At 49.7% G+C, this 14,014-nt stretch overlaps 1 protein-coding gene across 3 annotated transcripts in view; it reads left to right on the forward strand.

Moving 5' to 3' along the window:
• Ttc7b (tetratricopeptide repeat domain 7B) overlaps positions 1 to 14,014 on the forward strand; it is a 217,301-nt gene that overhangs the window by 180,541 nt on the left and 22,746 nt on the right. For all 3 annotated transcript variants that reach the window (XM_038336771.1, XM_038336772.1, XM_038336773.1), the window contains 2 exons: positions 1,783 to 1,923; positions 9,699 to 9,901. In XM_038336771.1, coding sequence (XP_038192699.1) covers positions 1,783 to 1,923; positions 9,699 to 9,901 — 344 coding nt within the window. The remainder of the gene's footprint in view (positions 1 to 1,782; positions 1,924 to 9,698; positions 9,902 to 14,014) is intronic.

Raw genomic sequence — 14,014 nt, forward strand, 5'->3', positions numbered from 1 at the left:
AGGTGTTCGCTGGCATTGCACACTCACTTACACATGTGAATATGCACCAGCACACACATGAACATGTACACACACATAAAAGTTACAGCAAAATGCAAACAAAATTATCTGTGGCAACTGAACTGTTCTGCTATTTATATTAAAAAGAATGGCCCTAGACATATTTTGTGTAAAGCAGCGTAGATCCTTGGCTGGGCTTCACGGGTTCCCCTGTGAAGTACTGTCATGTCAACAGTTTCCCTCCTCTTGGGCAGCAGCTTTCTCTGGAGAACCTTGAGGGCTCCTGGGGCTGGTGTCCCCTCCAGAACTGTCCAGAGCCTGTCTGGTCAGGGTTTATCCATGGGTGGTAGAATGGCTTTCCTTCCATAGATTTTTGGATTCTGTCCACCAAACCCCCATCAAAACTCTGAACGCACTTAGAAGAATCCATCTTTCTTCCTCGTTGAAGCGGTGAAATAATATGGGTGGCCAATTGTTGCTGTGATGTCTCCTTTTTGTCTCCTTTTTGGTTTTTGAGATCATCTTACTGCTTAGCCTAGGCTAGACTTAAACTCACAGTACTGTCTCAGCTTCTTGAGTGCTGGGATTAGAGGCATGAAACACCATGCTAGCTTACCAAGCCTCTGAAGTAATCCATTAATAATAACAATAATAATGATAATAATAATAATAATGTGAATAAGTAATAGCACATCCCAAAGCAAAACTGAGATATTTTTATATTCACAATTTTGTATTACCCAGTATATGGTGAACTTGATTGTTTTCTATCTTGAGCATTTATTTTTACATGGTTTCTCACTGTTGTAAATGTTGAATTCATAGTTGTTACCACTGACAATGTTGCGATATTTGTCTCCATGCTAAACTTCCTGATAAGCGATAAATTAATAATGTTGTGTATATATATATATATATATATATATATATATATATATATATGAGTGGTTCTAAATTGAAATAACAGAACCTTCCTCTCTGTTCTGAGCCATGCCTCTACGACTGAGTGTTGGGAAGATGTGGGACACAAGCTCCTGTTAAGGCTGTGGGCTCTAGTCATCAGGCCCCCATTCCATTTTTGGCTCATGCACCATACCTATATCTTTGCCTGGCACATGTGCCCAATGGCCTTTCAGGAAAGCAAGTTTTAGGAAATAGGTGTGTGTTCGAAGCCCGAGCATCCGGGCCATCCTCCTCTACTCCAGTGTCAGCCTTAACGACAGGCAATGCTGTGTACAAAGCAAGCGTGTACTCTCTCCGGTGTTTAGTCAAGTCATAGAGTTTGATTCTCCATCCATGATGTTGCCCATCTCTTGAAGGAAGTTGGGTTGTCTGAGAATGGCCAACCGTCTACTCCAGATGCTGTACCAGGAATCAAGCATGGCCTTTCCCCGCTGCTGGTTTAGGCCCTAAGAACGAGGCTTTGTGTCATGCTGTTGTACTCCATTCCTGATGCTGTTTGTTGATCTTGGGTCCCTGTTGTGTGTCAATCTGCACTCCCCTCCTGTCCCAGCACTCACATGCCCGACTGAGCTCCTGGGGAGTGCTTAGCATAGCATGTGCCCTGTGTGTGGACTAAAGGCTCAGCTAGACAGAGGGGGAAGCTAAGGTACTAGGCCGTCATGGTTCCCCCCATTTCTTTAAGAACAGTAACTTGCATCCTGGGGAAAGGGTGTGTGTATGTTCATACTCGTGTCTGTGTTTGGGAGGGGGTCATTGGTGAGGTATATAGTTTGTGGTCCACCCCTTTAACACCTAACATAGTCTTGAAACCTCCCACAGGCTCTGTCCACGCCACATCCGTAGCAGCATCAAGAGTGGAGCAAGCACTGTCAGAAGTGGCCTCATCTCTGCAGAGCAGTGCCCCCAAGCAGGGCCCGCTGCATCCCTGGATGACGCTGGCACAGATCTGGCTCCATGCAGGTACTGCTCTTACTTAGCCCTTGGCCCGATGGGCCTCTTCATCTACCCATCCTTTCTCACAACCTGCTGCTGATCCTAAGACTGCTGGATTCTGCAGGCACAGTCAGCTGTTTAGCCCAGAAACCCCCAGCCTTTAGGAGAACTTAAAGCTTTTGTGACCAAGCACCAAACTGATATTGTATCTGTACAGGGGCCATGAGCTACCATGCATCTCCTTATCCTTCCTCGGTGACTACAGTTGACCCAGAGTAGGCATTCAGTAGAAAATTGGACTGAGGACCCCTGAGGAATTTGCATGTTGGGGGTTTGTTGCACTATAGAAGGTCCAGTATTTTGCACCTCATACTGTCTTCATAGGTGATAGAGAAGAATCCAGCCCTACCCTGCCTCTCTGCCTCTGTTTACTCATTTGCATGGTAGGATTAGGATAGCACCCATCTCCAAGGGTCAAGGAACACAATGCTTTAGCGCCTCTCACCGCCCACTCTCTGAGTCTCCAGCAATGGGATAGGAAGTGTTGTTGGCACAGATGCCTCTAAAGAAGCCAGGGCAGGGCAATATGTTTGGTGTCCCCACTTCCCTCCAAAGGCAGGCCTGGTTGCCTGCAGATAGAAGGAACAGTAGCAGCAGCCCCTATTCTGGAATCTGATCCCCAAGGAAGTATAATCCCGTATGCCCTGGTTTCATATGGCAGTAGCTGGCTGCACAAGGCAACCCCCAGCTGCAACCCCATCGTACCTAGCGAGCTCCCAAGACAGTGATGACTGTTAGTGTGTATGCATATTTCTATTCTGCGAAAAGGAACCTTTCTCTTGAGTTTTACCCCTTTATCTGCATGACCCTGGTGGACCCTTCTTGGGCTCATTGCCGCCAGGGAACGTGCTCAGAGCCAAGTCTCGCCAGGAAGGGTGCTCATTACCACAAGTTGTACATCTATTCATGCCGTCATCCTCTGGGCCGGTTGTGTGATGTCCTGCCTTGTGTGTCCCCATTAGCAGATGTGCGTGTGTGCAAGCGTAGCTGATTTACCTAGCTTCCCAGCCACAGGGCCAGCCCATCCACATTGTCTGTGTCAGCATCCTTAATTAACCCATAACACCCGCTGTAAATTAGCAAATTACATTCTTCTAAGTACAGAAGAAGGCTGATTCATGCGTGCGTGTGTGTGTGTGTGTGTGTGTGTGTGTGTGTATGATTGTTCCTTCTCCTCCACCCACTCCCCAAAGAGGTCAAGACAGGCTGCCTCTGAGAGCCAGGACCCAGCGGGGGGGGCACTTTCCAGCTTTCTCCAGAATAGCCAGTCACTGCACAGGAGTCTGATACTATCTTGCTCAGTCACCTATATGGACAGTGACCGCAGAAGATAGAGGGGTCATTAAACAGAGTGTTGTTTTCTGACCAGACCAGGAAGCCTGGCTGGACATGCAGGGCTGGCACAGGTCAGAGCTGTCTTTTCCATGTACTTGAAGTCTAGTTTTTGAAAAAGCACATAGGCTTGCGTGGGAAGCTCTTTTGCCCACTGAACCATCTCACCAGGCCCTTCTTAGAACACTTAAAACCAGACCCCACAAAATGCCAGAAAGTTTGACCTAGACAGTCCTGACATCCCATCCCACCCCACTGTTTGCATGGCCCTCCATGACTCCTGGGAAGGAAATGTTATAGCTCTTTCTAGAATAGTGGTGACCTCAACAACAGACTGCATTCAGAGTGATGTTTCAGCTTTGTTGCTGTGGCTCAGAGTACATTGTTACTAGCTAATGGGTGTGACTTTAGCATTTTGCAGGTTACTGGGATGGAACTGTGGAAAGCAGATGCTAATCTTGCCTTCCAGCCTCTGGCAGATGTGCATGTGTACATACAGTGAGCATAGTGTGTCATGTGGTGCATGAGGGCATTTGTGCACTGGCAGCTCTGTCCGTGTTTGCACAACCCTTAAAGGAATGGCAGTAGAAGGAAATGGGCGGCCCCTGAACTGCGGGGCTCACCGTGTGCCTGTGCTTGGCTGCTCCGAGAAGTAATGGCAGTAGAAGGAAATGGGCGGCCCCTGAACTGCGGGGCTCACCATGTGCCTGGGCTTGGCTGCTCCGAGAAGTAATGGCAGTAGAAGGAAATGGGCGGCCCCTGAACTGCGGGGCTCACCGTGTGCCTGGGCTTGGCTGCTCCGAGAAGGAAGATGAATCGCCTCCCTCTGACAGTTTATGGAGAGCAGGTGACATCAGGGTTTTGTGTCCATCATCAACCCTAGCAGCTCTAGATCCCATACAGTCTGCAGGGTTCAGAGAACCAATCAGGGCCTGCCTTCCAAAGCTGTGCTGTTTCTGTGGTGTTTTTGGGCCTGTACTTAGCTGTCCAGTTTTCCTGGTGGGACCTTGTGACGGGAGCCTGTGGTAAAGGTTGCCTGAGTTTGAGTCTCTCAGGAGAGGAAGGTCTCTCTGAGACAGTGTCAGGTTTTAGCCGTGCATATCAGGGTTTCCGGGCCGTATTTCTGACAGCAAGAAACTGTGAGCATGACATATGAGCCCCAGGAACAGGCAGCTGGAGCGTGCAGTGAGGGATGCTTGATTATAGAGGGCCCTTCTCTTCCTGGGTGGTAGATGCTCCCTCCCCTCACCACCTCCTCTTCCCTCCCCTCACCACCTCCTCTTTTGTCTTGGAAGCCCTGACTGCAGGACTGCAAACTTCCAACACAGCCTGGGCTGTGCATGCGTGTTCTTTGGTTGTTTCGACCAATGACACGAATCTAAGTAATTTCAGGTAACATACTTACATAGTGCACACTGAACAGGTGGGAAAGATGTAAAGTGGGAAGGGCCTCTTGTCCCTGTGCCTGTGTCACCTGCTACAGATACTGGTACTAGTTCTGGGACCTGCTTTGTCCCTGTTGCCCTCACCCTATGTCCTCTTCCGGTGTCTAGGAGGTCATTGTGTGTCAGCCCATGTAGTTCTGACTTAGACTTCTTACCGCTGCATGTTATAGTTCCATGGTAGGGAGCATCATGATGTCAGCGGGACACTGGATTAGCGTCATCATTGTTTCTCATACTTTGCCATTGCAGACAGCATTTCAGTAAGTATTGTGATATGTGTTGTTCTGTGTCTCTAAGGCCAACTCCAAAGAGTGGATCTGATAGGTCAAATGGTGTACACTCTTTAATTTGGATAAATGTAGTCCTCCCACAGAGCAGTACCAATTTCTTTTCCAATCAACAGCATGTGACTGTTTTTTCTTATCTCCTTGCCAATACCATATATTTTCAAAACCCCTGATCTTTGCCAGTTGGATGCATGAAAGGTTGTGTTTTCATTGGCTGCTTATGGCTTTTGCCTACTTATCTTCTTAGATATCAAGCATCTCCTTTTCACTCATAAACCACTTATTCTGTGTTGAGGAAATTCACTTGTGTTCGTGTGTGTGTGTATGTGTGTGTGTGTGTGTGTGTGTGTGTGTGCGCGCGCGCGTGCGCATGATGCACATGTGTGCATGCACATAGAAGCTGGAGGACAACCATGGCTATCATTCCACATATAGTGTCTACCTTTATGTTTGTTTGTTTGAGGCAGGGTCCCTCACAAGCCTGGAACTCCCTGAGTTAGGCTAACTGGCCAAGGAATTCCAGAAATCCCCCTTTCGCTGCCGGCCAGTGCTGGGATGCTACCAGCATGCGATCATGTGTGGCTTTTTCATGCAGTTCTGAGGATTAAACTCTGGTACTCAGGCTTACAAGACAAACACTTTGCCATTTGAGCCATCTCCCCAGTCATTCTGTTTTCTTTGCATTTGCCCCCACCCCCGAGGATTACACTTAATCATCTTTGCTTGCAGCCTCTGAGCTCCCCATGATTGTTAGAAAGCAGCTTCCTAGCTTTGCTTTTTTCCTAAAAGTGCCAAGAATCTTATGGCATCATTAGTACCCAGTCTCCCACAGAGAAGGGCAGGAGGGGGCACCTCCTGCCTTGCAGCAGGGAAGCCCACTAGAGAGCTGTGAGCATGGCACAGTCTTCCAGGACAGAAGCCAGGAGAGCTAGAGTACAATGGTGACTGCAGGGTGGCCCTCAGCACAGACCCGCTGGAGCTGAGTGAGCCCTTCTCTCCCAGGCTCAGCAGGCCTCACTGTCCGTGGAAAGTCAGACAGCTCTAGGAATTCAGAGCCCAGCCAGACCCCTTCCAAGCCAGGCAGCTTCTGGGCACCCACAGTGGGATGGCAGCTAAAAATGCCTCTGCGGTAGGTGGTTAATTTCTGCTTGTTACTCACTAATAATTATAGCTTTTACTTTGGCACCTCTCACAGCCGAAACCAGAAGCTATTCTTAGATGTGCAAGATCAGATTTTCTGATTTCTGCTGGGAATTTGAAGCTGCGATACTGTCATAATTTCCTTAGCCTGACCCCTTCCCCTCCTCAGCTTCTCTCAGCCACCATGAGGTTGCATCAGCAGAATCTAGAGGCAACTGTGGTTCGTCCACCATGAGGAAATGAAGATGTCCTAGACACGTGGTAAATGGGCCATCACACAAAGGTGTCTTGGACACAGCTCTGGGGATCAGCCCTGCCCCATCAGCCTCTTCTCCGTCTGTGGGGATTTGGGTTAATAGTCTTTACCGTCCGTATAGCTGGCACTTAGGAAGCACAAGGTATGGTTCAGATACTGTGCCAAGAGCCCTGTGCTGTGACTTGTCTCATCCCTGCCGTAACTGAGGCAGAGTTGCCAGGGCACTCATCTCAGGTTGCAAGGCTCACAAGTTGTGAGGCATAAATTCAGAACCACAGCCCTGCTCAGACCTTCAGTGGTTCCATGCAATGTTGTCAGTGTCTGGTTGTGTGCCAGGCTCTGCAGTACAGTGGTCATGGAGACAGACACTCAGGCCCTGCCTAGGAAAGGCCTGCAGACGCAGAGCAACAGTTACAGAAGCCAGCGACTTCCATGTGCCAAGTGCTGAGAACAAACAGTGCAGCTCCTGTGACCCCTGGGAACAAAAGGTCTTGCCAGAGCCAGAAGCAGGAAGCAATAGAGTGCATTCGAGCAGACCAGAAGTTTGGTTAGCACTGGTCAGGAACAATGGAGAGAGGTGCAGCACCACCCTGCATGGCACAGCCCGAGAGAGCTGCTAGAGCACGAGCTCTGAGAGACGCTTCGAGAGTGAAAGGCTTTGGCATGAAACTTAAAGAAAATGCATTTATGGGACCCACAGGGAGGCAGCGAGGCCTGTGGTCAGGGTCGGGTCATGCACATTAGGCTGTTCCCAGTAGCCACATTAGATCTTCGAACTCCAGCCTGGGAGCCCTGAAGAGCTCAAAGGTACGAATGGGGTTCTAAAAGCTCCCTCCAAGTAAGTGTGGAGTGGACAGAAGGCAGCAAGGGTGGGAGCCAGGGAGGGAAGCTCAGAGTGTAGGATTGTTATTTGTCTCATGGCTGAAACAAAATTACTGACAAAAGCAAATTCAGGCCTGTCACAATCAACCTGCTGATTTAGTGAGACCCTAAAACAAAAGGAAGGGAAGGACTGGGCATGTCGCTCTATGAGAGCGTGTTTACATGTTTGATCCCTGCACACATGATTCTTACTCCTGCCTCTTGCTCATGGGAGGACACAGGCAAATTATTTCTCATCCCATTGAACAGATGAACTTAGAACCGTCACCCTAGATCACACAGTGACATGCTCAACATGCAGCAAACACTAATCACTAGTGCAATCCAAGTGTGTGTGCATCTGTGTGTGAGAGGGAGGGCTATGCCTGTGTGTGCTATGTGTATGCATGTGTGTGCTGGTGGGTGGAGACCAGAGGAGGCTTCTGGGTATCTTCCTGTAGCTGTCTACCCTGCTTTCTTGATACAGCCTCACCGAACCTAAAATCCACATTTTTGTGTTAGGCTGGCAAGCTAGTAAGCCCCAGCAGCCTTCTTGTCTCTAATCCGCCCCGCAGCTGGGGCTTGGATGTGCACAACCATACCTGGCTTTTTACATGGGCCCTGAGGATCTGAACTGGGGTCATGCTTGTGCAGTAAGTTGACCCACTGAACCAGCTCCCCAGGCCAGGAAGACCTCTTCTGAAGGAGGCTGTGTGGCACAATAAAGACAAATTATCCAGTGGACCTGCAGGGAGAGGGCTGCTGGCGGCCCAGACAAGACCGGTGTTAGTGGAGTGTTGGACTGCAGATTATCTGCCGGGGTGCAGATGGGATGACGGGAAGAGAGGCAGAGAGACTGCAGCTGCCTTGCAGCATAAGAATCCCTACAATCAGCACAGGGAAGCTGGAGAGGCATGTGGGATGAGAAGACCGGGGTGTACAAAATGGCGGGCACAGATGCTAATGACAATTTGGATAACCCAATAAAGACCTTCAGCATCCCAAAGATGGGAGTTGTGTGGAGGTACAAATTTCTTAGACAGTGAGAGAGTTGGGTGGGAGGCTCAGACCCAGCCTAGGGTTCAGAGTGGGTGAGTGGCAAGAACATAACATCATCGGTGTGGTGGCGGAAGAGGCTCTGCCTTGCAGCCTTCTGGCTCCTCACACTGATGAGTCAAGGTCTCCAAAGGAGTGACTCCACTTGGGAAAGCTCCTGAGTCAGAAGAGCTGGGTCGTGGCCTGAAAGGGTAAAGTGTTTCACGGTGAGGTGAAGAGTGTGCCTTGCTCTCACCCTGAGCCCAGGGAAGGAATCACTCTTGGCAGACTGGCACAGCCCGGCAGAGGCTCAGAGACAAATGGAAGCTGTGTGGCTAAGGACCTAGCAAAGACAGTGGCTAGGCTATCCCATGAGAGCAGGGCTTTGGCTACGCTCAGCTTGGGGACTACAGGCCCATCATTGGGATCTGTCTTGGAAATGCTCAGGGTGAGGCAATACTATAACAAAATTTCTACCTGCCGGCCCCTCCCCAGACAGAGCAAAACACTGGCAAAATGAGGTCTGAGGATGATGAGGGCTCCCGGGCCCTGATGGCTTGGAAGGGTAACAGGAAACCCACTTGAATTCTGAATGAAAGAGAAAGTTCCGGAGAACACACAGGCATGCTCTCAGCACCTTTGCACCCCAGGCTAGCATATCCCTGCCCTCTATGGTGTCCCTCTCCAGGGAGTTTGGGGTAAAATAAAGTTTGGAGGGATCATAGATTCTATAGCCAACTCTGTCTGCCTGTTGATTTGTCCCAAATGACAGAGAATAGCCAGTGCTGTACTCTCAAGGGCTGCCCACCACTCACAGGTGACTTGAAAGATAGATATCTGCCAGCTCCTAATCCAAAGTCATCTCTCATAGATGTCTCTAATAGACTTCTCCTTTGAGTTTCATGAAGAATACCCCTTCCGGATGTACCAAGCCCCCAGAAGGCCCTTTGTCGTGCTTTTAGCCTCAGAAAAGCAAGCTCTGCAGGGCAGAGCCACCTCTCTGTGTGGGGCTCCGTGCCTCTGGTCCACTTGTCCTTGCATTCATTTCTTCTCTTTCTCTGTCATGAGCAGAGCCAAGGGCAGCTTCTGCCTTATGCTGAAGGGCCCTGGGACGACTGTCCTCAGAGGTTGGGGCAGAGCCCAGGAGGACCTCACTGCCATTGGTTTGGTAGTGGCATATGTGTGCCCTTCAAGGACCAAAGCACAAGTGACTTGGGCACAAAAGACTGTTGGCCTGTAGCCATGTCCAGTGGGGTAGGGGACAGCTGGCTCTGGGCCCTGCCAGACTCCTGGAATGTGAAAGTGCCCAAGCAGAATACCAGCTGCCACAGGGTCTCTGAGGGCAGTGATTTGGGACAGCATCTGTTGTCTGCTCTTCACCCACAGCTGAAGTCTACATTGGCATTGGAAAGCCTGCTGAAGCCACAGCCTGTACCCAAGAAGCTGCCAACCTCTTCCCAATGTCCCACAATGTGCTATACATGCGGGGCCAGGTTGCGGAGCTTCGAGGAAACTTCGATGAGGCCCGGCGGTGGTATGAAGAAGCCTTATCCATCAGCCCCACCCATGTGAAGAGCATGCAGCGACTGGTGAGTCTGAGACCCAGGCCGGGATTCCCATTGCCTGGATTGGGGCTCCATCCCCATGTGCATCAGTTCCCAAGGCCAAATACAGTTAACCTGTTGAACCATCACATGGCACAAAGCAGTCAGTTCCTGTGTTTCCTTTGGAGATGATGGTGCCCAGCCTCAACTGTCCTACTAAGGTCCTGCTAGGTGCAGTGGGGCAATCAGGTCAGCAATCCAGATCACACTGTAGCTCTAAGTTTGATAAAAACAATCTCAGTGTTGGTCACCATCATTGCCATCTGGGCCTCTGCACTGCTTGCAGCAGCTGTCTTAAGGGAGTGTCCATACTAGAGATTTCAAAGGCCTCTTACTCTGAGGGAGCTGGAGGATCCAGCTTATCTCCAGGACACTGGCTAGTGGGGTGCAGCCCATTTTATAGAGGAGAGATGTTTGGCCAGTTGCCACCTTGTGTGTACCTGTGGCAATTTCAGAAATCCATATGCCCTTCCTCTGGTTACCTAAGACAGGAAAGGAACACATTGCCCTGCTACCCTCCACCCTTGGGGATAGGCCATCTTTGAGAGGCCTTCGAGTGGGCCCCTTGCCATCTTGGTGTCATTCCACAAGGTTGTGGCCATCAGGGGTGTGTATGGGATGTCCTCCCCAACCACACAGCCCATCCGTGTCTCCTTTCTGTGAGATTCTGACTGAACACAAGGCTCTGTGCTATGTTCTAAGCTGGGTGGAAAGCCACGGGGTCTCCTCTGGACCAGTATGTCAAGCTCAAGCTCTGAGATCATTTGGTTCTTAGCAGAGGGCCTCTCTCATTGAATAGTCCACAGGAAAGAGGACTGCCTTGCAGGAAAGGTGAGGTTGGTGTCTTCACATATTTGGCTCTGGGGATCTCATGGCTATCATCAGACAGCATGTGTAAGATAGGGTACCGGGCACAGAATCCCAGGACACAGATCTGGTCCTAGTGGTGCCTCTCACTCTCTTTAAGCCCAAGAAGGGTCCAGAATCTCTCTGTGCCTCCATGTCCTTTTGCAAGAAGTTGTGTTAGACTGTCTATGTGTCTAGAACTGAGAGGTTGTAGTTTTGCAACTAATCAGTAAAATGTGCTCCGAAGGATCCCAAAGCCGTCACTGCGGTCTCTCCGTTGTTTACCAGTGCAGAGCAGTGTAGCGGACTGAGCTAGAACTGCTGGTAGGACGATGTTGACGAATTGAAAATGCTTTTTATGAGGGAGCTTGCGCCTGAGGGTTGGTTCTGAACCTGAACCTGAACCTGGATTTGTTGCTCAGTCTCCAGAAACCTTGGCATTTCTGTGATTTGGGGCTGCTGTTTACCCTGGAGGCTTGTGCTAGAACTAAACAAAACGACTCAGTAGCTCATCAGAGTTCCTGGTGCCTAGTAGGTGTTCATTAAATAGGAAACCAGAGGCAGTCATTTTCAGTTTCAAAAATAAATCCAGCCTTGTAATAATTATAGTCACTCACTTTTTTTCAGATTCCTTTTATGAGCAATCTGTAACTCAATGCAGCTTTATAAATAATTTCACATATTATCCAAACATTAGTCTGTTTGATTAAAGATATTACCTGGCTTTTCTTTTTTGTCTCACTGTTAAAAGAGGGATGTATTAAGAGCTTTGCAGGTCTTCCAGCTTTGGTTAAGATGTTGCAGAAGGATTAAACACAAAGTGCCCAGTCCTTATTAAAAAAAGAAGTAGCATGTTTCTTTCTACCTCAGGGCCTATGAATTATTCAGAGAAGTGTTTCTGTTCATCCCCAAGGGGAACACTTGAGACAAAAGATCAATAGGAAAGTCACCCCAGGAGAGGTTTCAGTTTTCCCCTTCGAGCTTTTCAAGCCCCCAGCTCCTGACAAGTGTTTTCCTTTCTGAAGGGCCAGCCAGATGTCCCTGAAGTGAGACAGGCCTCTGAGCCTCACCAGGCCTGGAGACACTACCCACCTGGGTGGTCAGGGCCCTTTTCTGTGTATCCTGGTGTCTTTGGAAACCACCCAGACTGAAGGCAGGCTGAGAGCAGAGGTTTGCAGACTTGGGGCAGTTCTACTTCTCCTGCTCCGCAGCTTTGAAGAGTGTCTATGCTCAGGGACTCCCAAAGAGCTTACAGGACTCCTTCCTGGTGATCCTGTACACAGTGCTCCCTCGCCTGAGCTCTTCCAGCTCCCTGTCACAGCCGAGGACAGACCTCCCTTCTGGCGTGCTAGGTCCTCTAGTACCTGCCGAGAGTCCTTGGAATCCACAGGTTCCACAGCCCTGAAACATCACGACCTTGCCCAGCTACTTAAAGCAAAGCCACTTTTCCATGTCTCAGAGATCAAAAAGGTGCTCACAGGTTATTGCAAGGCCAGGGCTAAGGTTCTGGACAGGCCTGGGCTAGATCCCCAGTGTTGTTACTCATTACCCATGGGACTTTGAGGCAGATACTCCACTCCTCGTACCTCAGAACATTAGCACGAGTTGCTCTTAAAGACTAACTAGGCACAGGGCCGGGCGGTGGTGGCGCACACCTTTAGTCCCAGCACTCAGGAGGCAGAGGCAGGCAGATCTCTATGAGTTCGAGGCCAGCCTGGTCTACAAGAGTTAGTTCCAGGACAGGCTCCAAAGATACAGAGAAACCCTGTCTCAAAAAACAAACAAACAAATTTTAAAAAGAAAAACTAAGCACACAAGAGAGCCAAACCCTTTTATTGGCTCACGGAGGTCTGCTGCCTCACGGGAACAATGCTAGTTGTCTCTGAGCCCCTTAACTCCTTGAAAGCAGAGAGCAGAAGTCTAGGGAGAAGATGGGGATCCAAGTTTATGGGGCAGCAAGAGGCAGAAACAATGATGAGCACTGAGTTTCCTAGTACCCAGAAGAGAGTGAGAGCAGCCATGAGGCCAGGCCACACCACACAGTGCCACATCAGAGCCCAGGAAGGTTAGGAGTAACGGGTGGAAGAACATGGACCAGAAACCATCATAAAACCAACTGAGAAGGCCTTAGGATAAGGAACCATTGGGAGACAGACCATGGGCACAGAGAAAACCCAAGAACAGGAAGTTTGTCTGTGGCAGCCCCAGTGCTCAGAAAGAAGAGCTGAACAGCTGGAGGGGTGGTCTCCAGGTGTTGTCCGGAAGACAGGAACCCATGTTGTCTGGCACAGGTGGAAACTGGCAGCTGATAGAGGCTGCAGAGACCTGCAGGGCACAGACAGGAGCCTTGGCTTGCACTGAGAAGAGTGCCTCCCTAACTTCTAGGGCTGAGTGGCACATCGCCCCATTATGCAGAATGCAAGCGTGTTTGAATTGTTAAAAAACAAAGACAAGCCACATGGTATTGATGAAAGTAAGTGGATAATCTCCTTCACCTCTGTTTCACTGCGCATCCGGTGAAAAGGAAGGAAAAAAACAAAGGTGTTGTCTGGTAGTAATTAGCCCAGACCAGGAGGCAGGGGCTGAGTGTGGGCAGGGATTAAGCAAACAATAAGTTCAAGAGACAAGGAATTGCAAAGCCATAGAGGAATTCTCAGAGGGATCCGACTTTTCCCAGAAAACCTAAAGGAGTATTTTCCGTGTTAGTCTGCATAAATGTATAAATTTGCGTTTGTTTGCTGCCTATGTTAAAAGTCCTTTAGCTCCCAGTACCTGCCATGCATTAATGACACATGGGCCAGCTTTTCCCAAAGCAGTCACTCTGTGTTTTGAGTGGAGGGAAAAGAGAAGGTGCACAATGGTGGCCCATGGTGGCCTCAGGGAGAAGACTGTCTGCCTGGGCTGGACTTTGCCAGCCAAGGACAGGCATAGAAACCCGGTGCATCCAAGGACACAATTACCAGGACAGGAACAGATTCTACAAATAGGGACATCTGGCTGCCCTCTGATCACGTCAGTCTGGGATTTTGAGGGCAACGTGTAAGATGGAAAGGTAAGGAAGGACCAGGGCTTTCTGAAGCAAAGATGGAAGGCAGCCAGGGGACTGTGAGGAGGGAAGTCATTAGGACCGGAAGGGAAGGTGTTGCTGGGCAACAAGCATGACTGTGAGTGTCAACAGGAGGCCTGGGCCTGCCTCCGCTGAACCTGACAGGTAGAGAAAAAGGTATAAAGCAGGAGCAGTGGGGCTCATCC

The sequence above is a fragment of the Arvicola amphibius genome, chromosome 7 (assembly GCF_903992535.2).
Source record: "Arvicola amphibius chromosome 7, mArvAmp1.2, whole genome shotgun sequence".
Lineage (NCBI taxonomy): Eukaryota > Metazoa > Chordata > Mammalia > Rodentia > Cricetidae > Arvicola > Arvicola amphibius.